Raw genomic sequence first — 26,247 nt, forward strand, 5'->3', positions numbered from 1 at the left:
TTGCCCACATGACCAAGCTCATCAATGAGCTGGGGATATACTCTTTGATGATATTATTTTAACTTTTAACGTTTATCAACATAACTTTCTCTCTTTTTTTATTATGATGTTAATGTTGCCCTTCATCTTTGATAATTTTTGCATACATAGCTAATAATTTGCAAGAAAGCATTCATATTCTTTCTCCCAAACAATATTGCCTCTTCTAGCTTTGATCAGTCCTCGTTACATTTTTGCTAGTAACTCTTCTTTGCTTCTTTGAAACTACATGTAAATTGAAAAATATGTTCGGGTAGTTGAAATAAATTACCGTCCCCGATTGCTGCAATTTCATAGCTTGTGGAATCCAACCAACACTTTGTTATATAGAGGTATAGAGGTATGGCTACATACCTCTTCTTTGCTTCTTTCTTGTTTTAATTTCATGTCCTTACTCATAACAATAGTTTGAAATCTTTATGTTCAGATAGACATCATTGGTGATTTTATTAAGTTAATTCCTTGTATGTCTTCTAGAACAAGATCATTCTATTTTAGAATGCTGAAAGAAAAACGAAAACAATCCAAAGATGAAGAAAATGATTCATCCTCGCGAAAGAGAAGAAAAGCTGACCTCAGTAAGCTTTTTAAATGCTATTGTTTTATGCTCTCTGGTTCTTAAACTTGAAGTATTAGGTGACACTCAATGAATAAGTGATTTTCTTAACTTACTCTCTAATAGTAATTGTGTTGAAATACCTACTCAGCACATTCATATGTATTGTCTTTGATGGTCACTTCACATATATCCCTTACTAGTTATAATTGCAAGATAGCAGATACCTCCTGCAATCGCTACATTGCCAATTAATCGTGCCTTAATTTCTGCAGCTGCCATGACAAAGCCAGATTCTTCTCCATCTACACCACAAGGGGCCTATGATGTCTTTTTGAGTTTTAGAGGAGAAGATACTCGCAAGACATTTACAGATCATCTATATACTGCCTTAGTCCAAGCAGGAATCCACACTTTTCGAGATGATGATGAACTTCCTAGAGGAGAAGAAATCTCCCAACATCTCCTCGAGGCAATTCAAGAATCAAAGATATCTATAGTGGTCTTCTCAAAAGGATATGCTTCTTCTAGATGGTGTCTAGATGAACTAGTGGAGATTTTTAAGTGCAAATATAGGAAAACTGGTCAAATTGCTCTTCCTATATTCTATGACATTGATCCTTCAGATGTGAGAAAACAGTCTGGCAGTTTTGCAGAAGCATTTGTTAAACATGAAGAACGTTATGAAGAGAAGGTGAAGGAGTGGAGAGAAGCTCTTGAAGAGGCAGGAAATCTATCCGGATGGAATCTCAAAGATATGGCAAATGGGTATGCCTTTTCTCTATAAGATTTACGTCCACACATTCATGGAGTCATTATACATTATATTTTTTACAATGTGAAACAATAAAATACTTTTTGAACATATTTAATGTTGGGGAATCCGACCGGTGATGTACTGATAGTTGTCCATTGGAAGCTAAGCACACTGACACAATATTTAATGTAGTTCGACAAATTGCCTACATCCACGGGAGATGTCCATATTATTAGAGATAGAGAAAGGATACAAAACAAATACATGGAGGAAAATGATCACTTCACTCAAATTCTACTCTCAACTCACATTGCTGCCCTTGTAGCTCTTCTCTCTTTCTCTTTTATTATCTTCACATACTCTCACAACTCTTTCTCATTTTGCTCTCAAATAATGCCTTTATTTATAGGCATCAATGGTAAGACAATAGGCCATCAATTATGACACAAATGGTGGCAACACATGGGTGCATCATTTTTGTCAATGGTTGATGCAACTTTCATTGTAGCCTTTTGATAATGACATCTCTATTTCTTAGGGTAGGTGCACATTGTTGGGGATATTCGACCGGTGATGTACTAATATTTGCTCATAGAAGGGTAAGCACACTAACATAATATTTAACATAGTTCGACAAATTACCTACATCTACGGGAGAGTCACAATTATTAGAGATAGAGAAAAAGTACAAAACAAATACATGGAGAAGGAGGATCACATTCACTCTAACTCAACTCCCAGCTCACACACACACTGTTGCAAATGGCAGTAGGGCTGTTGCCCACGACAACAGCTCCTCTTTCTCTTTTCTTCTCTTCGCCTCATTCTTTACACTCTCTACATGCTTTCATTGCTCTCAAATAATTATACTTCTTTTATAGGCATTAAATGGTAAGCTTCTCCAGCATACTTGTCAATTTTGGTGGGACAAGAAAGCCTTAATACATGCCACCAATTGTGGCATTAATGGTGCTTCCACTTGCTTGGTGGTGGGGTATTGCCACTAAATAACAATATCCTAACACACATGTCATTGCCCATTAATGATAATTTCCCGACACTTAATTCTCTCGCTATTAACTTTCTTTTGTCTATGAACAGGCATGAAGCAAAATTTATCCAATATATTATCAAGGAAGTGTGGAACAAATTGTATCCCAAGGACATGAATGTTGGTACTCACCCAGTAGGTATTGATCCCCTTGTCAACGAAATAAGAGACTTCATAAGTAATGCAACAAAGAAGGTTTGCATTGTGGGCATACATGGGATGCCAGGAATAGGAAAGACGACTATAGCAAAAGAAGTATTTAGTAAACTCTGCCATGAATTCGAGGGGAGCTCTTTTCTTTTGAATGTTAAAGAAAAATCAGAATCTAAGGATATGGTTCTTTTGCAACAACAACTACTTCATGATATTTTAAGACAAAATACTGAGAAGATCAATGATGTTGATAGAGGAAAGGTTCTGATTAAAGAACGACTTCGACAAAAAAGAGTTCTGGTTGTTTTTGACGATGTGGATCGTCCAGACAGACTACTTGATTTGATGGGAAAGCCAAGTTGGTTAGGCCCTGGAAGTAGGGTAATAATTACAACTACAGATGAAAGCTTACTTCTTGAAGCTGATCAAAGATACCAGGTTCGAGAATTGAATCGGGGTGACTCCCTTCAGCTTTTTTGTAGGCATGCGTTTAGGGACACCAAACCAGCAAAAGATTATGTTGAGCTTTCGAATGATGTAGTTGAATACTGTGGAGGACTTCCTTTAGCTCTTAAGGTTTTAGGTTCTTGTTTGTATGGGAAAAACCAAGCTAGATGGGAATCTGTAATTGACAGATTGAGAAAATTTCCAAACAGTGAAATTCAGAAAAAACTTAGAATAAGTTTTGACACACTAGATGAATCTACACTAAAGAATACATTTCTTGATATTGCATGCTTCTTTATTGGTAGAAAGAAAGAATACGTAGCAAAAGTGCTAGAAGGACGTTATGATTACAATCCAGAAGATGATTTTGGAACTCTCATTGAACGGTCCCTGATTAAAGTTGATGATTTTGGAACGATAGGCATGCATGATCTATTACGAGGGATGGGAAGGGAGATCGTTAAGGAAGAGTCACCTGAAAATCCTGCACGAAGGAGCAGAATTTGGAGTCAAGAGGATGCGTGGATAGTACTCAAGATGCAGATGGTAAGAACTCATTGCATACAGAAAAAGCACATTCATTAATTTGTATCTTTATTGTCAAACTTATTACAAAAAATCAGATGGAAGTTCTATTGATTTTTTTTTTCTTTTTAAGGGAACAGAAGTTGTAAAGGGCCTTACATTGGATGTGAGAAGATCAGAAGACAAATCACTAAGCACAGGATCATTTACAAAAATGAAATTGTTAAAATTACTCCAAATCAATGGAGCAGAACTCACCGGATCTTTCGAGCGGCTTTCTAAAGTGTTGACGTGGATTTGTTGGCTTGAATGTCCTTTGGAATTTTTACCATCTGACTTTTCACTGGACTACATAGTTGTTATTGATATGCAGTACAGTAACATCAGAGAACTATGGAAGGAAAAAAAGGTGCGAAACATACCAAAATGCCTAAAAATTCATCTAGAAAACTTTTGATGATTACTTTTTAATGATTTTTCTCTCTGCTCTGATAGATGCTCAACAATCTAAAGATTCTTGATCTTAGTTATTCAAAGAACCTTGTGAAAACACCAAAGTTGCACAGTTCAAGACTAGAAAAACTACTGCTTGAAGGTTGCTCAAGTTTAATTGAGGTAGATCAATCTATTGAACATTCAAAGTCTCTTGTGTGTTTGAATATTTCGGGGTGCTCACAACTTAAGGAGCTGCCGGAGTGCATGGGTGATATCGAGTCCTTCACTGAGCTTCTAGCAGATGGAATTAACAACGAGCAATTTTTCTCTTCAGTTCGACATTTAAAGTGTGTCAGAAAGTTGTCATTGCGTGGACACTGGAAGTGGGACTGGAACTTACCATATCGGCCTTCATCAAATTCTTCTTGGATTTCAGCTTTTTTGCTAACTTCCACTATTTGGAGAGTATTGGGCAAGCTAAAACTTGTTAATTGTGGTTTCTCTGAACGTGCAACTAATTCTGTTGATTTTGGAGGTTTTTCCTCTCTTGAAGAGTTGGATCTATCAAAAAACGAGTTCTTCAGTCTGCCTTCTGGCATCGGCATCCTTTCTAAGCTGCGGCTTTTGACCGTTCAGGAATGCGGAAATCTTGTATCAATCCCAGAGCTTCCCTCAAATTTAGAACATTTGGATACATTTGGGTGCAAATCTATGCAATGGGTAAGACTACCAATCCAAGCAAAAAAATATCTAAGTTTGTTTCTGATTGGTTGTCCGGATTTAATAGAGATTGAAGGCATGGAAGGTCTAAATAATCATGGCTGGTTTATTTCCTATATTACCAAGAGCAAGTTATCAAATAATTATAAGAAAAGTCTTGCTGAGGTACTATTTCTGTCTCTCGTGCACGCAAATAAGCACACAATTTGCACATACAATATATACATTAATTATTGTCTAATATATACAGGCACTGTGCTACGGTGGTTACGCGTATCATATGTTCTTCAATCGTTGGCATACGTTCAGCCATAGAGATAAGTTCACTATGATTCCAAATTGGTTCAGCTACCGAGGAAAAGGAAGTTCATTATCATTTCATATACCTCCAGTTTTTCGAGGCTTGGTCGTTGGGGTTGTCTGTCAACGCTTGATAGGTCTTATTGGAAGCGCCAAATTGTGTATAAGAAATAAAAGCAACGGTATTCAATTGTTTGAAGCAACTGTAAGTGATTGTGTCGGTAGAAATTGGTTGAGATACATAAGTCTAAGCGAGATGGCAATGAAAGAATATTGTGAAGATGAGGAATTGGAACTGTGCGTGGGACTTTATACGGGAGAAGACGCTGAAGTGTTTGAATGTGGGATCCATGTGATAGTTGAAAAGACAGATTCATTTGAAGGGTCAGAGTGGGATCATGAGTCTAGAGTTGGAAGAGATAGAGGAATACCTGCACCACCATATCTGTCTCAATATGCGCGTTACAATTTCTTTGAGATTTACGGCAAGCAACGTCTCGGTAATTTATCAAAAAATACCAAGGATCGGCTTCTAGAGGTACTAGTTCTGTCTCTCTTGCACACAAATAAACACACAATTGGCGCGCGCGCGCACAAATATATATATATATATATATATATATATATATATATATATATATATATTAATTGGTATCTAAAAATCTCAGCATTTCTTGAATTCAATATTTATGCAGAGAATCTTCAATTATCATTTTCTCGAGTATTTTATTCCCTTCAAGGCCTTTTCAGTTCCCTATGATTATTCCATCATTCCAAAATGGTTTAGCTACGGTGGAGAAGGATGTTCATTATCATTTGATATACCTCCAGATTTCGAAGGCTTGGTCATTTGGGCTGTCTGTTCAGGTGCTATTTGGCATCAAGAATTAAAGGCTATTATAAAAAATAAAAGCAACGGTGTTCAGTTGTTCGAAGCTACACATGCAATGCCCTATTTCCGTAGTAGGTGGCTAAGAGTCATAAGTAGACGTGAGATGGCAATGGAAAAATACTGTGGAGCTGATGGATTGGAACTACATGTGATATTGAGGTCCGAAAAGAGTGAAGTGGTACGATCTGGGATCCATGTGATACATCCATTTGGACGGAGCAACTACGATCAAACTCCAGCGTTGGATCATGACATTTATAACAAAGAGTCTTTTGAAGGTTCAGAGGGGGATCATGATATTGACTACTACGAGACTTCATTTGAAGGGTCAGGATCGTCGGATCATGAGATTGACAACCAAGAGTACTCCGAAGTTGAAAGTGATAGAACGATACCTTCGCCACCATATCATCTGCTTCATCATCCCCGTCATGGTTTAATGAGATTTTCTACAAGGCAGCAGTGGAAAGCTTTTTTGATTCGGGCGTTCAGCCTATGGAAAACCATAGTCATGCAAAAATTCTTACCTGATGATCTCAATTAGTCGAGGGATTGGTTTCAGAAAACTCCCCACTTTATGCCCACTTAGCTATGATATTATCATCTTGTTGTGTAAAATCACTAATTAAATTAATGTAGTATTTATTTTAAATAGCAACAGACTGATATTGTTTGTTACACACTATGAACTTCAATAAGAGAATCATTAAAGAATTGTAGACCCTGTATGATCTAAAATAAATAATAAATCAAACAATTCAAAGTTGAGACAAGTTATGGGATTTTCTATAAATAAATCATAATGTTGTAAACTTGTTTAAAAGACTATGGCACTATTTTGGCTTAGACACATGATAGATTAGACTTTAGAGTATTGTTTGTCACTCTTGTCCATAAAATTATCTTTATGAAATAAGAATTTTCAAAGTTTTGTTCTGTAATAAATAATTTTTTATTTGTTAGGAAGTGTTCAAGTATGACCATGTTTTCTTCATCTATGCACTATTGATTAAAGAAATAATCCATAAATACAAGCACTTGTGGGCTCATGCATTAATGAGTAAACACAAGGGCATGCATTGAGGAAGATAATAATTAAAAATTTAAAATTATTGTAAAATGGGTAGATTTTACATGATTTTACTTGATCTTAGTCTGGTTTTTATATGTTTTTTATGTTAACTTAATTTTGAACGATGATTATATATTTACTTGTAAAATTATATTATATAATTTTTACAAGTTAATTCTTAATTTTAACACCCTTAACTTTTCCTACACTTTTCAAAGCCCTGCTTAGTCAAAATTCAAAAGGGTCAAAAGATTTTTTTAACCAAAAAAAAAAAAAAAGCTTTTATCACATTACCAAATAGAATATACTAGTTACTAGCCCAAAATCCCTTATAACCTATGAATCTATGAATGAATCAACATTGGTTGAAAATACTTGAATATTTTTTTTATTTTTTTATGTTTTAAATCATTTTGATGTGCTGATGTCAAAAAATAATTTTTTTAAAATAAAAAAATATATTATTTTAATATATTTGTGAGCAAAAACATTTTAAAAAAACAACCACAATCATACTCCAAACCATCCCCTTACACAAATTAGCAAATCAACAAACAAGAACAAATTTATTTTTTTAAAAAAAGGTGAACTTTTTTGGTCCAATTAACATGTTCTTTTAAGTACTAAAAATACACCAAAAAGAGAAATCACTTTCATGTTGTAAAAGAAAGAAACGAAGAGCCCGTAAAACCTGAAGGAAGGATAATTGCACGCAAAAATGATTCGACTGAAATTGGGCTTTCTTCACGGCAGAAGTTTCTTTTTTCCCTCGGCCAACCCATCCGGTTGAAAAGCACCAATTTCAAAAACTCATGCATGTTTTGAAATCACTAAATTAAATTAGAAATTTTTAATAATATCTCATATTTAAAATATTTTTAGTGTTAAGAATTAAATTTTACATAGAATTCAATCTCTAAAAAATTATATCAAAATAAAATAGATATTAACCCCTTTGATTTATAATTTGAAATAGAAAAAAATTAATGTTAAAACTTATTTTTTTTTAAATACCTATCTTTTTTTATTATAGAACATTGAATAAATGAGATGACGGTAATATAAAAAAATAAAATGAATTGAATTCTATTTATTTCAAACATGTAGATTTAATTTATTAATAAATTGAATTCAAATTAAATACTATAATTAAATTCAATTACGGTGGAAAATTAATTCCACACAAGCAATTAAGAAATCATGTTAAAAAAAATCATTATTATAGGTCCAACTTAAAAATAAGTTACATAACTAAACACATATTATACAAAACAACTCTAAGAAATTATGAGTTGCTAGCAAATAATCCAAATTTTCTAGTGGACTCATGAATGAGTAAGTAAACATAAAGGTATACATAGAGGAAGGTAAGAATTGGAAATTTGAAAATATTGTAAAATCAATAGTAACATTATGATTTTACCTGAATTTAGTCCATTTTTTTTATTTTTTTTTATTTTTAACTTAATTTTGAACAATAAATATTTATTTACTCATAAAATCATACAAGTTAACTCGTAATTTTAATACCCTTTACTTTTCCTTCACTTTTGGGAGCCCTTACACTGCTTTGTTAAAATTCAAATGGGTCAAGATTTTTTTAACAAAAGGAAAATAAAGGAAAAAAAGAAAAAGGCCTTCGGATGACATTACCATATAAAATATATTGATAGCATGAAACATCTTTAATTTTATCAAAGAAAGATATCTCTAATTTAAACATTAATGTAGAGTTTGCTAGATTTATATATGATCGGGCTCAGAGCAATGCGTCCATGCAACCTCATGTTGAGCAGCAGAACATCTAACACCTTTCCTCTAACAAGTTTGTCGCACGTCACCCGCGCGACGTCAGTTAGCAATTTTTTTGTTTCGTTTGCTTGATTCATTGGAAGTCGTCACCTAGTATTTAAGTGAGGGTTACTAGGAAACTTGGATGTACTGGTCTTGTCAAAGATTCATGGGTAAGGAACTGATTGTGGTTAGAGAAGGTATTAGCACCCCCAACGCACCCTACCTGAGGGAAGCTGCTTTGTGGCTTTGATGTGTTAAAGAAGTTTTAAAATTTTTGTCTTTTCATCGGATATTAGAAATACGACTTACATGTAAGTTCATAATTCTTGACCGTGAGCAAATCAAAATATTAAATTCTTCTTCATTCTTTGCAATTTTATCATAAAAAAAAACATCCATAAAAAGCATACAAACACACACATACACTTTTACTATATTTTTTTCCTTTTTTTTTTTACATCTATACTTCAAAATACAAATTCAAAACAACTACACAAAAATTACATTACACAATTTCAAATTTACAAAATAGCCACTAAAAACTTTAGAAATTGCAGGGAAGGCCTTCTACAACTGCAGGAACAGTGGCGACGTGTCTCCTCCACGCGCCTCCACTACTGACGACGCGTGGGTTCAAACAGCGTGAAGGGGAGGGGGGGCTGTAATGGCTTCCTCCCCTCTTTACTTTCCTGCCACCCGTGAGGACCTCGTCACCTGTAAATCCAAGAAAATGCAACAAATGGCAATTGATTTTAATCCTTTTCTTCCTTATTTTTGGATATGCCTCTCTCTCTTCTCCTTTAGATCTGCTTCACTGCAGATCTGTTCTTCAATGGGTTTTTCATCCTCCCCTCCGCTACGGGTAACTAGAAGAAGGAGGAAGGATGACTGCTGATTTGTAGATGCGTAGATGTCGCTGGAGGCTATTGGGTATGCGGGCGCTGCCGAAGGGAGAAGGTGAAGAGTGTGGCCCTGGTGCTGCTGTGTGTGAGCTGCTTGCTCATTGGCGAGGACGGCGTTGCTGCCACTGGCGGTGAAAACTGGCTGTGGCCGCTGAAGTTGCGGTGGAAATGGGAACAACTATTGAGGGAAGATATGTGGAAATGAGGCTTGTGGAAATGTGGTGGCTGTCTTGTAGCTGAAAGGGAGGCTTGCGGCTGAGGGGAGAAGACTGGGGGTCAATTTGGTGAGGGGGGAGATCGGCTGTGGGGCTGTTGGATGGGGGAGCTGGGTCTGCTCGGGTTAGATGAAAGAAAAGGGAGGGCTGGTGTTTGGCAGTGTCAGGGAACAGAGACGGATGGGGGGAGGAAGAAGAAGAAAAATCAGAAGAGGGGAGGCGGCTGCTTCGGGTAATGGAGAAGAAAGAGTTAAGCTTTTTTTTTTAGGGTTTTTTTTTGTTGCCTTCCCCAAATGTTCAAAATTGCCCCTCTCATTGTTTCGAGTTGTGGACCTATATTTATAGGTAAAATGTTGCTTGGGCCTCAAAATTGGTCCCTTAACTTTCTTTTTTTGTAAATTTTGATTTTTTCTTGTTTTTTTTTTCCGAAAATAAGCAATATCAACGTCGACTCAATGAGAAAATTCAAGAATTTTAAAAATGACGCGTTAAAAGTCGAACGCGTTCAAAAGACCTTTGAAAAATTAAATTCTTTTGAGACGATGCTGAAAATGCTAAAAACGATGCAAATATATTAAAAATATATTTTTTTGGATTTTCTTTTGTTTTTTCTCTATTTTTGGATTTTTTTGAAAATTTTATCACATAGATGGATCAAAAATTGAGTAGCAACAAAGTTAAGTTCACACTTGCCATCCATGGATTTCACTAGCACTAGAACAACCTAATCTTGATAAAAAATAAAAATCAAATACAAAAGAAAAAGAAAAAAGAAAACAAACCAAGAATTCCAGTATAATAGGAAAGAGGAACATCTGTGCAAGTTCGTTATAAATGTATTTTTAACGTGGCATGAAAAATACAAAATAAATTTGGATCGTAAAAACGGATCGTGAAATTGTAAAATCATAAAAAGATATTTTTGTATTTAATTTTTTTTTTTAAATATAGATAATTGTTTTTCTTCAATTTTTTTTTATGATTTTAAATCATTTTAATATATTGATATCAAAAATAAAATTTTAAAAAAATAAAAAAACTAATATTTATATGTACAATTGAGTACGTAAATATCGTTTAAATTGATTGATGAAAGAACTTGATTAATTAATTGTTATACTATAAGAATAATACGAATCATTATGTGTAAAATTATAATGAATGATATTTTTTAAAAATAATTTTTTTATTTAAAAATATATTAAAATATTTTTTTATATTAATATATTAAAATTATATAAAAATATTTTTTTAATGTTAAAAACACTTTTAAAAAAATCTAGAAACATAAACAAAAAACTATGCAAATTGCCAAATACCCATTAATATGAGTGATTCTGAAAAACCTTACTTGGCCACGTCATGTTATAAGTATAGTCTTTACAGCTTTACTTGGCAATGTCATGCTATAAGTATAGTCTTTAAGGTATAGCGAAGGTCATGTAGATGTGAGCTGGAGGGTTGGAGCCTGACGTATATAATTCTGGATGAAATCATGAAAACAGTTCTAAAATCACGATTTTATATGATTTCACTTTATTTTAACCTGATTTTAATTATTTTTGAGTTTTTCAAATAATTTTGCACGTTAAATATATATTAACTCGTAATGATTTTACGAGTCAACTCGTGATTTTAACAATATTGCATTGTGTGTTGAATTTTGAACAGTCCCTTTGTTTCTGTAATGAAACTGTGCTCTTCCCAAATCAGGTCACCTTTCCTGTAGTCTGGATGACCTGAATCCAGAACTCTAGCCACCCCATGCATTTCCACTTAAAGGCTGCATAGTTTTGAATAGCCACATATCAGTTTGAGCTGAACTCCTTGGGAAAATTATATATATATATATATATATCAACGAACTGCAAGATAAAGAGAATGAGGAGGCATGAGTGACTTACCAAACCGGGCATGTAGGAATCGATATAAGATCCTTCACGCTTCCTCATTCTACCTCTCCAGACTGGATCGCATGACAAATACAGATTCTTGACTAGAATTCCAGGAGTTTCTTTTGGTACCTTAAGGTTGATGGTACTAGCGATCACCTCCACGTCTGATTTCTTAGGCAGACCCGAGATTACATACTTCTTCAATATCACCTGCTTGTTAGGCTGTTAGCTACTTCTTCATCACCACTCATTGCCATTATGTGCCAGAAATTCCAAAACGTTAAACACACACAGAGAAGTTTGCAATCTCTATACATAGATAAGATATACAACTGTTTCTGCTAGCTTTTTCTCCATGTTGTTTTTCTCTTTTGCATTGCTAGAAAAATAGGGTGCAAAATGGCTATGACAATCATGTTTTTAGCAAAAACAATTGCCAAAACAATCATGTCATGTTATTGATTAAAAAAAAATCCAGGAGAATAGTTGAAGAAAAGCACCAATTTCAAAAACTATTGCTTGTTTGGAAATCACTAAATTAAATTGAATTAGAAATTTTAATAATACCTTTTATTTTTCCTACACTTTTGGGAGCCCTTGCACTGCCTTGTTAAAATTCAAAATGGTCAAGATGTTTTCAACAAAAAGGAAAAAAAGAAAAAGAAAAAGAAAGCCTCCGGATCACATTACCAAATAGAATGTACTAGACTAGTCACCAGCCGAAAATCCCTTAAAACGCTATGAATGAATCAACATAAATATGAACACAAAGAATTGAAAGGTGGATTATATAGATCCAGTCCCTTTCCCTCCTTTAACACAAATTAGCAAATCAACAAACAAGAACAAATATGCAAGTTGTCCGTGGAAATTTTTACTTTTTGATTATGATGTTATTGTCGGGTTTCTCAAAAACACGGTAGAAATAATAATTTTATTTTTAAAAAAATAATAAATATATTTTATATGAATAAAATTAATATATAACAAGTTTTAAATAATGTTGAAGATAAATTTTTTTTTTTTTTTTTAAATATCAGACTAGACCCGGAAACAAAAAAGCAGGGCTGAGAGATGGAATTCAACAGGCAAATAAATGGAGATGGAGAGTGAGGGCGAGGGTCTTCGACTCTTCTTTAGTTTCCCGTGTGGAAAATTATGCCATTTGATTGTGATGCTGCCACACCCAACAACGCGGTTTTGTAATCAATGGTGCTAGATTGATGCTTAGACGTGTAGCCCTCGCCATAACTGTTGTGGATTGCGACAATCTTTTCCACTAAAAAATTCAATATGGTCTTTCAAGTTTTGGTTTTTGACATTTTTGTCATAAAATTCATTTTAAAAATAATATTTATAAACTTATTCGGTTGTGCTGTAATTTTTAAATAAGATTATAATTTTTTTAGTAATGTTAATTATTATTTTATGAATAATTATATATGAACCTAATATTCAAGATTTTTTTTTGAAAAAATTACTCATGAATATTCAATGAAAATAAAATATTTATTTTATCAATTTAAAATTAACAAATATTTTTTTGTGACTTTCTTAGCATAACATGATGAGTTTTTTTTTTAAAAAATTTAAAATTTTTTTACTAATATTTATTTTAATTAATGTAAAATTAAATTTAAAAACTATTTTTATTCTAAGGTAGAAACAAAACAACAATTTTCCTTTTATTTTTCGAGAAGCATATCCTTGTAACAAAAAACTTCATGCACTTGCAACCATAGTTTTTTAAATCGACGGGGAGTTGATCCCAAAGCTCTAGATTTTAGATTAGTTGGGATTAATCTAGATTTATTTAAATTTTTTTTATAAAAAATAAAAACCTTGATCACACGCTGCTAAAGAAATTTAGTCCTCCAGTCTATGTCAGAGGCGCGCTAAAGCAACAACTATAATCAATCAGCAACAACCGGGAAATTACCTTGATCACACGCTGCTAAAGAAATTTCCAAGCTCCTATTCCTACATATGATACCCGAAACAATATTGCCTTCAGTCCTCGTTTCTTTGCTCTTCAGCTAACCTTTCTGATTGCTGCAATTTGATCTTTAAAGTCACCAGGTTCGTGGAATCCGAACAACTCAAACACCATATTGAGGTAACCTTTGCGATTGTTGCTACTGATTGCATGTAGTTATACATGGAATTTTATGCTGCCATGTTTTTTGCTTGTAACTCTTCTCTGCTTCTTTGAAACTACAAGTAAATCAATGGACTGACTGGAAATTAATAACCGTTTTTGTTCAATTCACTATTTAACGTTCAATTCCTTGTCATTTACAAAGGAATTTCCCTTGTTAATTTCTCATGTTCTTGCTGGTAACTCTACTTTGCTTCTTGCAAACTATATGTAAATTGAGAGACTGACTTGGGAGTTGATAACAAAAATTGATAACCGTGTTTGGGTAGTTGAAATAAAGTATCGTCCCAGGAATAGGATTTCAGTTCTGAGACGTCAAACAAAGGCAGCTAGCTGGAAGCAGTATTAATTAATCAGCTAACCTCTCTCCCAGATTGCTGCAATTTCATAGCTTGTGTGGAATCCAACCAACCCTTTGTTATATAGAGGTATAACTCTACCTCTTCTTTGCTTCTTTCTTGTTTTAATTTCATTTCTTTACTGATAACAATAATTTCAAAGCTTTATGTTCAGATAGACATCAGTGATGAGTTTATTGAGTTAATTCCGTTGAAATTGCGTTGAAATTCCTACTGAGCACATTCATGTATATGTATTGTCTTTGATGATCACTTCACATGTATCCCTTACTCTAGTTATAATTGCAAGATAGCAGATACCCCTGCAATCACTTCATTGCTAATTAATTAATCGCGCCTTAATTTCTGCAGCTGCCATGACAGAGTCAGATTCTTCTCGATCTCGACCACAAGGGGCCTATGATGTCTTTTTGAGTTTTAGAGGAGAAGATACTCGCAAGACATTTACAGATCATCTATATACTGCCTTAGTCCAAGCAGGAATCCACACTTTTCGAGATGATGATGAACTTCCTAGAGGAAAAGAAATCTCCCAACATCTCCTCGAGGCAATTCAAGAATCAAAGATATCTATAGTGGTCTTCTCAAAAGGATATGCTTCTTCTAGATGGTGTCTTGATGAACTTGTGGAGATTCTGAAGTGTAAATATAGGAAAACTGGTCAAATTGCTCTTCCTATATTCTATGACATCGATCCTTCAGATGTGAGAAAACAGACCGGTAGTTTTGCAGAAGCATTTGTTAAACATGAAGAACGTTCTAAAGAGAAGGTGAAGGAGTGGAGAGAAGCTCTTAAGGAGGCAGGAAATCTATCTGGTTGGAATCTCAAAGATATGGCAAATGGGTATGCCTTTTCTCTATAAGATTCACTTCCACACATTTATATATGGAGTCATTATACATTACCTATTTTACAATGTGAAACAATAAAATACTTTTTGAACATACTTAATTGTCTTGCTATTAATGACTAATGACTTGCTTTTGTCCATGAACAGGCGTGAAGCAAAATTTGTCCAAGAGATTATCAAGGATGTGCTGACTAAATTGGACCCCAAGTACTTACATGTTCCGAAGCACCTAGTAGGTATTGATCCGCTTGCTCACAATTTTTTTCACTTCCTAAGTACTGCAACAGATGATGTACGCATTGTGGGCTTACATGGGATGCCAGGAATAGGAAAGACGACTATAGCAAAATTTGTATTTAATCAACTCTGCTATGGCTATGGATATGGATTCGAGGGAATCTCTTTTCTTTTGAATGTCAAAGAAAAATCAGAACCTAATGATTTGGTTCTTGTACAACAACAACTACTTCATGATATTTTAAGACAAAATACTGAGAAGATCAATAGTGTTGATAGAGGAAAGGTTCTGATTAAAGAACGCCTCTGCCGCAAAAGAGTTCTTGTTGTTGTTGATGATGTGGATCATCTGGACCAATTAAATGCTTTGATGGGAGAGCGAAGCTGGTTTGGTTCCGGAAGCAGGGTGATAATTACAACTAGTGATGAGCGCTTACTTCTTGAAGCTGATCAAAGATACCAGGTTCAAGAATTGCACCGGGGTGACTCCCTTCAGCTATTCTGTCAGCATGCGTTTAGGGACACCAAGCCAGCAAAAGATTATGTTGGGCTTTCGAATGATGTAGTTGAATACTGTGGAGGACTTCCTTTAGCTCTTGAGGTTTTAGGTTCTTGTTTGATTGGGAAAAACCAAGCTAGATGGGAATCTGTAATTAATAGATTGAGAAAATTTCCAAACCGTGAAATTCAGAAAAAACTTAGAATAAGTTTTGACACACTGGATGAACCTACACTAAAGAATACATTTCTTGATATTGCATGCTTCTTTATTGGTGGAGAGAAAGAATATGTAGCCAAAGTGCTAGAAGGACGATCTGGTTACAATCTAGAAGAAGATTTGGGAACTCTCATTGAAAGGTCTTTGATTAAAGTTCATGATTCTGGAACGATAAGCATGCATGATCTATTACGAGGGATGGGAAGGGAGATCGTTAAGGAAGAGTCACCTGAAAATCCTGCGCGAAGGAGCAGAATTTGGAGTCAAGAGGATACGTGGAAAGTACTCAAGATGCAGATGGTAAGAACTCAATGCATACAGAAAAGCACATTCATGTGTATCGTTATTGTCAAACTTATTACAAACAATCATATCAAAATTCTCTTGATTTTGAATTTTTTTTCTTTTTTTGCTTTTTTAGGGAACAGAAGCTGTAAAGGGCCTTACACTGGATGTGACAAGATCAGAAGACAAATCACTAAGCACAGGATCATTTACAAAAATGAAATTTTTAAAATTACTCCAAATCAACGGAGTAGATCTCACCGGATCTTTCGAACGGCTTTCTAAAGTGTTGACGTGGATTTGTTGGCTTGAATGTCCTCTGAGATTTTTACCATCCGACATTTCACTAGACTACGTAGTTGTTATTGATATGAAGTATAGTAACATCAGAGAACTATGGAAGGAAAAAAAGGTGCGAAACATATCAAAATGCCCAAAATTTGTCTAGAGAACTTTTGATGATTACTTTTTAATGATTTTCCTCACTGCTCTGACAGATTCTCAACACTCTAAAGATCATTGATCTCAGTTATTCAAAGAACCTTATAAAAACACCAAACCTGCACAGTTCAAGTCTAGAAAAACTACTGCTTGAAGGTTGCTCAAGTTTAGTTGAGGTACATCAATCTATTGGACATTCAAAGTCTCTTGTGTGTTTGAATATTTCGGGGTGTTCAGAACTTAAGGAGCTGCCGGAGTGCATGAGTGATATTGAGTTCTTCACTGAGCTTCTAGCAGATGGAATTAACAACGAGCAATTTCTCTCTTCAATTGGACATTTAAAGTGTGTGAGGAAGTTGTCATTGCGCGGACACTGCAACAGGAACTTACCATATCGGCCTTCACCAAATTCTTCTTGGATTTCAGCTTTTCTGCTAGCTCCAACTTCCACTATTTGGAGAGTATTGGGAAAGTTAAAACTTGTAAATTATGGTTTGTCTGAACGTGCAACTAATTCTGTTGATTTTGGAGGTTTGTCCTCTCTCGAAGAATTGGATCTATCAAGAAACAATTTCTTCAGTCTGCCTTCTGGCATTGGTATCCTTTTTATGCTGCGGCTTTTGAGAGTTAAGCATTGCAGCAATCTTGTGTCAATCCCAGAGCTTCCCTCAAATTTAGAACATTTGGATACAGAAGGTTGCGAATCAATGCGAACTGTAAGACTACCAATCCAGGCAAAAAAATATCTAAATCTGGTTCTATATACTTGTCCGGATTTAATAGAGATTCAAGGCATGAAAGGTCTAAGTAATCATGGCTGGATTATGCGCTCTGTTCCCAACTACAAGTCATCAAATAATTATAAGAAAAGTCTTGTTGAGGTACTATTTCTGTCTCTCTTGAACACAAATAAGCACTTAATTGGCTCATACTAGATATACATTAATTAATGTCTAATATTCAGCATTCCTTGGAATCAATATATATATATATATATTATATATATATATATACAGGCATTATGCTACGGTGGTTATGGGTATCAAATTCTCTTCAATCGTTGTTATACGTTCAGCCACAGAGATAAGTTCACTACGATTCCAAATTGGTTTAGCTACCGAGGAAAAGGAAGTTCATTATCATTTCATATACCTCCAGTTTTCCAAGGCTTGGTCGTTGGGGTTGTCTGTCAAGGCTCGATTGGTAGTTCTGGTACCACCAGATTGGAGTATAAGGCTATTATAAAAAATAAATGCAACGATATTCAATTGTTTGAAGGAACGTTATACGAAGGTGGCTGTAGAAGTTGGTTGAGATACATAAGTATAAGTGAGATGGCAATGAAAGAGTATTGTGAAGATGAGGAATTGGAACTGTTCGTGGAACTTCTGGACATGCTCGATAGTTTGAGAGAATACACTGAAGTGTTTGAATGTGGGATCCATGTGATAGTTGAAAAGCCAGATGCATTTGAAGGGTCAGAGTGGGATCATGAGTCTGAAGTTGGAAGAGATAGAGTAATACCTGCACCACCATATCTATCTCAATATATGCTTTACAATTTCATTGAGAATGACGGCAAGCAAGGTCTGAGTAATTTATCAAAAAATACTAAGGACTGGCTTCTTGAGGTACTATTTTTGTCTCTCTAATATGTGTGTGTGTGTGTGTATTAATCAGTGTCTAAAATTTCAGCATTCCTTGAATTCAATATTTATGCAGAGAATCTTCAATTATCATTATCGCGAGTATTTTATTCCCTTCAAGGCTTTTATGGTTCCCAAAGATTATTCTATGATTCCAAATTGGTTCAGCTATAGTGGAGAAGGATGTTCGTTATCATTTAATATACTTCCAGATTTCGAAGGCTTGCTCATTTGGGTTATCTGTTCAGGTGGTGGTTGTCAAGAATACAAGGCTATTATAAAAAATAAAAGCAACAGTATACAATTGTTCGAAGCTACACATGCAAGACCCTATTTCCGTGGTAGGTGGGTAATAGTCATAAGTAAACTTGAGATGGCAATGGAAAAATATTGTGGAGATGATGGATTGGAACTACATGTGATATTGCGGTCCGAAAACAATGAAGTGGTACGATGTGGGATCCATGTGATAGAGACACATCCATTTGGACGGAGCATATACGATGCAACTCGAGCGTTGGATCATGACATTTACAACCAAGAGTCTTTTGAAGGTTCAGAGGGGGATCATGACATTGACTACTACGAGACTTCATTTGAAGGGTCAGGATCGTCAGATCATGAGATTGACAACCAACAGTCCGAAGTTGAAAGCGATATAACGATACCTTCATCACCATATCATCTGCTTCACCATCCCCGTCATGGTTCAATGAGATTTTCTACAAGGCAGCAGTGGAAAGCTTTTTTTGATTCGGGGGTTCAGCCTATGGAAAATCATAACCATGCAAAAATTTTCACCTGATGATCTCAATTAGTCGAGGGATTGGTTTGAGAAAACTCCCCACTTTATGCCCACTTAGCTATTATATTATCATCTTGTTGTGTAAAATCACTAATTAAATAAATATAGTATTTATTTTAGCTAGTCAAATTATTGGACTGATGTGGGTTGTGGTGGTTTAAAAAATCTTATGCAACATAATCTTCATGGGTGTTAAATGCCAATTGTTTCTTTTTTTTTTCTTGACTATTTCTATGCAATTATCTATATATATTTTTTAAGAGACTACAGAAAAATAGCTGTGAAAAAATGAGATTTTTATCAACTTGGTTTCCTCATAAAAGACCATGCATCTTTTTATCCAAGTCTTTAAAGTGAAGATTATACCATGGATCTCTTGCACAAGTTTAAATTGCGTTAGAGTAATCCGGCTAGTTGGAAAAACACTTTTTAATGTTGGGTAATGTCATGGAAAATGAGTTGGAAAATGACTTATTAATATTTTATTTCTTTTCAAATTTATTAAAATAATAAGGAACAAATCTTAAAAATGAAAAAGTTGAATGAGAATGAAATTGAAAAAAAATATAATTTCATAAATTATCTCAAATAAAATAAATAATAATCAAAATAATAGAGATTAAATCTAAAAAATAAAAAAAAATTAAAAGATAAAGAAATTAAAAATAATACTAATTAACTTTTCATAAATTATTTAAAATAAAATAAGTAACAATCAAAAGAATGAGGATCAAATTTGATAGATAAAAAATTTCAATTAAAAATTGATAAGAAAAAAGCAAATAACAATTATAAAAATGAGGATCAAACTTAATATAACAATTAAATTCTTAGTGATGAAATTGAAAAACAAATATTCAAAACAAAATATATATATATAGCAATCAAAAATTTAAGGATCAAATTTGATATAAATCAGCAAATAATATGATATTTTAAAATTTTTTCAAAACTTCCAGAAAAATATTTTTCCGCCTAAAATAAAAGGAAAACATTTTCCTAGAAACCAAGCCAAATTTTTCTTTGACTAGAAAGTGTTTTTCGTTGACCGGAAAGTATTTTTCCGTCGATCAAATTTCTTAATAGCAAACAAATATAGGAAAGTTTGGAAACTGGTTTCTCAAAAATCACTTTCCAAAAAATAAAAACCTATAAAAAATCTAAAAGAATAGAAACTTTAAAGTGAAAAGGATTATACCTCAACGACCCTCCTAAGCATTGGTTATCCTTCAATTATAAGTGTCAGTTCTTCACAATAAGACCCATTAATTGTTCACAAACAAGCTTTTCTTGTTTCTAATTAACAAAAACCAAACCCTGTTAATTAACATGTTCTTTTAAGTAATAAAAACCAAACCATTGAGAACCCTTTAACACAAATTAGCAAATCAACAAACAAGAACAAAAGATTTTTTAAAAAAAAAGTGGAACTTTTTCGTCCAATTAACGTGTTCTTTTAAGTACTAAAAACTACACCAAAAAGAGAAATCAGTTTCATGTTGTAAAACAAAGAAACGAAGAGCCCGTAAAATCTGAAGGAAGGATCATTGCACGCAAAAATGATTGGAATGAAATTGGGTTTTTGTTGTGAAACCAAAGACCCCACCTTTTGCCTATCTCTGTGAGTGTCTCTTCTTTTTAAGAAAACAAAATTCGAAACTTTTTGATGATCTCCAGATTCTCCACACTATTTGTTAGTTGAGAAGGGAGGAGGAAACAGGAGAAAGTATCTAACTTCTCGCCCCTTCAAAGGATCTCAAGGTTGAGCTTGCTCTCCTTTTTGCTAAGGGCGCTACATTAACGTGCTTAATTGATTCAGGTAGATTATGGTGTCATTTTAGGCCTTTTGAGCTGCTTTCTATAAAGAAAATGAAAATAAAAATCATTTGTTCTTAAAAAAAGTTGAAATGATTTCAAGAATCTAGCTTGCAAAAGCATACCCAAGAGATGTAACTCAACAACTTTCAAAGATATTGTACTGGTGATTGTTTGCCTTGATTCTTCCTCTGAAATATTGACTCTTCTGTGAAACATGCAGGCTTCAAAAGGCTGTAGTTGAGTTCTTCTATATAAGTGAACAACAGAAGGATATATATTATCCAATTCTTCCTCTGATTTTGCTAGAAAAGCCTTTCTTGATTTTTTCTGCAAATTAATTGAATTATTGGCAACCTGATATTCTATGGTATTTAACTAAATATGAAAATCTGGATAACCCTCTGGTTGATTGGGATATAGTAGGCAACATTGTTGGCTTTCTAGTATTCTACACAAAGGTACGTGGACCATATATATACTGGTTAAGAGGCATTCTATGTCATCTCGGATCATACGCCAGCCTTTCCATTTGTGAGGTTCTAATCTGCATAAGATAACATCTCGGCAATTTGCACCTTCATTTAATTATTTATGGGCTTGAAAAACTTTTGTTAAAAAACAACTCCAAAGATCAAAAGATACCTTGAAAAGCCTAAAAATGATCAAAATAACTCACGTTTATTATAATAAAAGCCCAAAAGAAACCTCAATAAGATCGATCCAATAAAAACACCCAAAAAAAAAATTAATTTAAATAATAAACTTGAGACCATAAAAAACCAAGTTAAACCTATTTGAAATTGATTAGTTTAAACTGGTTTTTAGTTTATTTAAAACCTTTACAGTTTAGTTTACATAGTCCATCATCCTTATCCTTTATCCTGATAGCATGAAACATCTCTAATTTTATCAAAGAAAGTATCTCTAATTCAAGGATTACTGTTGAGTTTGGTAGATTTATATATGCTCGGGCTCGGAGCCAAAAGATGTTAACATTTCATTGTAGTGAGTGTGTCGATATGACATGGACAAGTAGCATATAATTAACCTCACGTTGAGCAGCACAGCATCCAACATATTTCCTCCAACAAGTTCAGTTCACACTTTCCGTCCATGGATTTCACTAGCACCACGGCAACCTAATCTTGATAAAAATAAAAATCAAATACAAAAGAAAAAGAAAACAAACTAAGAATTCCAGTATAGTAGGAAAGAGGCACATCTGTGTGTTGAATTTTGAACAGTCCCTTTGTTTCTGTAATGAGACTGTGCTCTTCCCAAATCAGGTCACCTTTCCTGTAGTCTGGATGACCTGAATCCAGAACTCTAGCCACCCCATTTCCACTTAAAGGCTGCGTAGTTTTGAATAGCCACATATCATATTGAGCTAAAGTCCTTGGGAAAATTATATATATATCAACGAACTGCAAGATAAAGAGAATGAGGAGTTATGAGTGGCTTACCAAACCGGGCATGTTGGAATCGATATAAGATCCTTCACGTTTCCTCATCCTACCTCTCAAGACTGGATCACGTGACAAAATTAAGTTGTATAACTAAACACATATTATACAAACAACTCTAAGAAATTATGAGTTGGTAGCAAATAATCCAAATTTTCTAGTGGACTCTTGTATTAGTAAGTAAACATAACGGTATTCATGGTTGAAGATAAGAATTGAAATTTTAAAATTATTGTAAAATCAATAGTAAAATCATGATTTTACTTGATTTTATATGATTTTAGTCTAGTTTTATTATTTTTTATTTTAACTCAATTTTAAATAATAAATATATACTTACTCATAAAATCATATAATTTTACAAGTTAACTCATTATTTTAATACCTTTTATTTTTCCTACACTTTTAGGAGCCCTTGCACTGCCTTGTTAAAATTCAAAAGGGTCAAGATGTTCTTAACAAAAAGGAAAAAAAAAAGAATCAACATAATAAATATATTATGTGCTAGACTGTACTAGACTAGTCACCAGCCGAAAATCCCTTAAAACGCTAAGAATGAATCAACATAAATATGAACACAAAGAATTGAAAGGTGGATTATATAGATCCAGTCCCTTTCCCTCCCTTTAACACAAATTAGCAAATCAACAAACAAGAACAAGAAAATGGTTAGAGTTGTCCCATGTATATGCAAGTTGTCCGTGGAAATTTATACTTTTTGATTATGATGTTATTGTCGGGTTTCTCAAAAACACGGTAGAAATAATAATTTTATTTTTTAAAATAATAAATATATTTTATATGAATAAAATTAATAACAAGTTTTAAATAATGTTAAAAATAAAAAAATAATTTTTTAAATAATAAATATATTTTATATGAATAAAATTAATAAAAGTATCAGACTAGACCCGGAAACAAAAAAGAAAAGAAAAGAAAAAGCGCAGGGCTGAGAGATGGAATTCAGCAGGCAAATAAATGGAGATGGAGAGTGAGGGTGAGGGTCTTCGACTCTTCTGAGTTTCCCGAGTGGAAAATTATGCCAATTTGAGATTGTGATGCACAGATTCAACTAATCCTTGTCAAGCTATCATTTTTAAGATTGAACTAATCCGTGTGGAATATTATGCCATTTGATTGTGATGCAGCCAATGACATACCCAACAACGCGGTTTTGTAATCAATGATGCCGACTGGGGAGAAAGATTTAGATAGTGTGTTGAGTATGGTTGTGGTTGATTTTTAAATAATTTTTGTATTAAAATATGTATTTATAAATTTTTTTTTATTTTTTAAAATCATTTTTTGACATTAGCACATCAAAATGATTAAAAAAAAACTAAAAATGTATTAATTTGAAGTTAATAAAAAAAATAAAAAAAATAATGTAATTTTTTAAAAAAATTCTTCTTGAAAAAGTGTTTAATGGAGGTTTTTTTTCCTCATTCAATGATACTTGAAAAAATAAATTGAGGTTTGCAAAAGATTTTTATTTGATTTAATTTTTAATTTTTAAAGTGACTAGAAAGTGTTCCTTGGTTGAAAATGTATTTATTAACAAAACTTCATGAACTTGCTTTTAACCATTGTTTTTTAAATCAACAGGGAGTTGATCCCAAAGCTATAGATTATAGATCAGCCTCTTCTTTGCTTCTTTCTTGTTTTAATTTCATGTCTTTACTCATAACAATAATTTGTAAGCTTTATGTTCAGATAGACATCATTGATGAGTTTATTGAGTTAATTCCTTGCATGTCTTCTAGAACAAGATCATTCCATTTTAGAATGCCGAAAGAAAAACGCAAGCAATCCAAAGATGAAGAAAATGATTCATCCTCGCGAAAGAGAAGAAAAGCTTACCTCAATAAGCTTTTTAAATGCTATTGTTTTATGCTCTCTGGTTGTTAAGCTTGAAGTATTAGGTGAAACTCAATGACTGAATGATTTTCTTACCTTACTCTCTAATAGTAATTACGTTGAAATTCCTACTCAGCACATTCATATGTATTGTCTTTTTTTTTTTGAAAGATGTGTCTATTATATAAGCGTCAAAGTCTGACGGGAATAGTACAAAAGCTACACAATATCTTAATATGGCATAAAGTCATATGAAGGATAAAGCGTAACTTAAGATAAACCAAAGCAAAGAAAACCATACAAAATCCATCCAAATGAGCTGAAGCTAAACATTCCTCAACAAAACAAAATAGAAAATACTCAAAGACATAATGGGAGAAGAAACAATAGCAAGCCCATAGAAAAATGGTGGATTCAAAGCCAGGCAACAAATTCACTTGATCTCCGCACTCCTTGCTTAGCCAAGCCATCTGCCATGCAATTACTTTCACGAAAGATATGAGAGAAGGTGATTGAACCAAAATATGCTTTCAGTCTATTAACATAGGAGAACAAATTATGATGCTTCCAGTGACGACTGAGAGGATTATTCATCCAGCGAATAACATTGACAGAGTCAGATTCGATGATGAGGTGTTGATGGTGTAAATGGCAATTAGATGCTGATAGATCAATGGCTTTCACAATAGCCCTTAACTCAGCAATATTAGAGTCTAAACTACCAACTGGAACAGAGAACATACCGAGCACATGGCCATGATGATTTCGCAGCACACCACCTATTCCAGAGGGGCCTGACTTACCAAGAGAAGAGCTGTCCACATTCCATTTGAGCCTATTAATCATAGGAGGAGACCATATATTTTTAATCCTGAAAGAGTGAGCATTGGACCACCGAAGCAAGCCATCTGCCGATCTGATCAGATCTGAAGGGGAGTATGGAAAATCTGAATGGATAGCTTTTAGCCAAAGACATAGATGACTGATAATAAGAAAAAAAAATTGAGTCATAATCAGGTGTCTTCTGTTGGAAAATGAGATCATTTCGAAGGAGCCAAAGAGACCATGCCACTGAGAAGAACAACATCAACCATGCCTTCCTTTGAAAATTACCATGCACCATGGAAGACCATTGAGACCACATATCTGAGAAGCTCTTTGGGCAACACCAAACTAAACCCCACCATTTAATGATTTTGGACCAAATGAGCCAATGCTTATGGCAGTGAAGCAGAATATGGTCCACCGATTCTGCTTCAACAAGGCAAATAGGGCAATTTGATTCCGAGCTACTCAAGATACCTCTTCGAACCAACATACATCGGGTGTTGAGTCTGTTAATGATAGCCATCCAGCAAAAGATCTCTACCTTAGGAGGCACAATACCTTTCCAAAATCCAGCAAACGAGAAGGCATTGTTTGTGGAAGGCTTTGGACTCAACAATCCGCAGAGAGATTTCACTGAAAATCTTCCTGAATTATTGTCCTTCCAAATTAGTCTATCCTCTCCATCTTTGTCCATGAGTACTATTGATAGGATTGCATATAGTTGATCAAGCAAGCCAATGTTGCGCCCTCGTAGTGGACGTATCCATGAAAAAAATGGAGAGGATCATATGTATTGTCTTTGATGATCACTTCACATGTATCCCTTACTAGTTATAATTGCAAGATAGCAGATACCTCCTGCAATCGCTTCATTGCTAATTAATTAATCGTGCCTTTATTTCTGCAGCTGCCATGACAGAGCCAGATTCTTCTCGATCTAGACCACAAGGGGCCTATGATGTCTTTTTGAGTTTTAGAGGAGAAGATACTCGCAAGGCATTTACAGATCATCTATATACTGCCTTAGT

The 26,247-nt window shown here is 34.0% G+C and overlaps 2 protein-coding genes and 1 long non-coding RNA gene across 3 annotated transcripts; all 3 read left to right on the forward strand.

Annotated features, from left to right (window-relative positions):
* The first annotated feature begins 164 nt into the window (after positions 1-164).
* LOC140955792 (uncharacterized) lies at positions 165-26,247 on the forward strand. The gene is made up of 3 exons (XR_012170349.1): positions 165-371; positions 517-617; positions 26,127-26,247. It is a non-coding gene; the product is annotated as an uncharacterized lncRNA (long non-coding RNA).
* On the forward strand, positions 876-6,595 carry LOC118059615 (TMV resistance protein N). Its single transcript, XM_073410499.1, has 8 exons — positions 876-1,363; positions 1,891-1,951; positions 2,234-2,346; positions 2,454-3,549; positions 3,662-3,937; positions 4,024-4,683; positions 4,934-5,521; positions 5,679-6,595. The coding sequence occupies exons 1-8, from the start codon at positions 876-878 to the stop codon at positions 6,417-6,419; spliced, it is 4,023 nt and encodes a 1,340-aa protein (XP_073266600.1). The 3' UTR covers positions 6,420-6,595.
* On the forward strand, positions 13,911-19,382 carry LOC118059614 (TMV resistance protein N-like). The gene is made up of 7 exons (XM_073410402.1): positions 13,911-14,339; positions 14,622-15,114; positions 15,269-16,376; positions 16,498-16,773; positions 16,859-17,683; positions 17,819-18,433; positions 18,525-19,382. The coding sequence occupies exons 2-7, from the start codon at positions 14,627-14,629 to the stop codon at positions 19,251-19,253; spliced, it is 4,041 nt and encodes a 1,346-aa protein (XP_073266503.1). The 5' UTR covers positions 13,911-14,339; positions 14,622-14,626; the 3' UTR covers positions 19,254-19,382.

The sequence above is a fragment of the Populus alba genome, chromosome 7 (genome assembly GCF_005239225.2).
Source record: "Populus alba chromosome 7, ASM523922v2, whole genome shotgun sequence".
NCBI lineage: Eukaryota > Viridiplantae > Streptophyta > Magnoliopsida > Malpighiales > Salicaceae > Populus > Populus alba.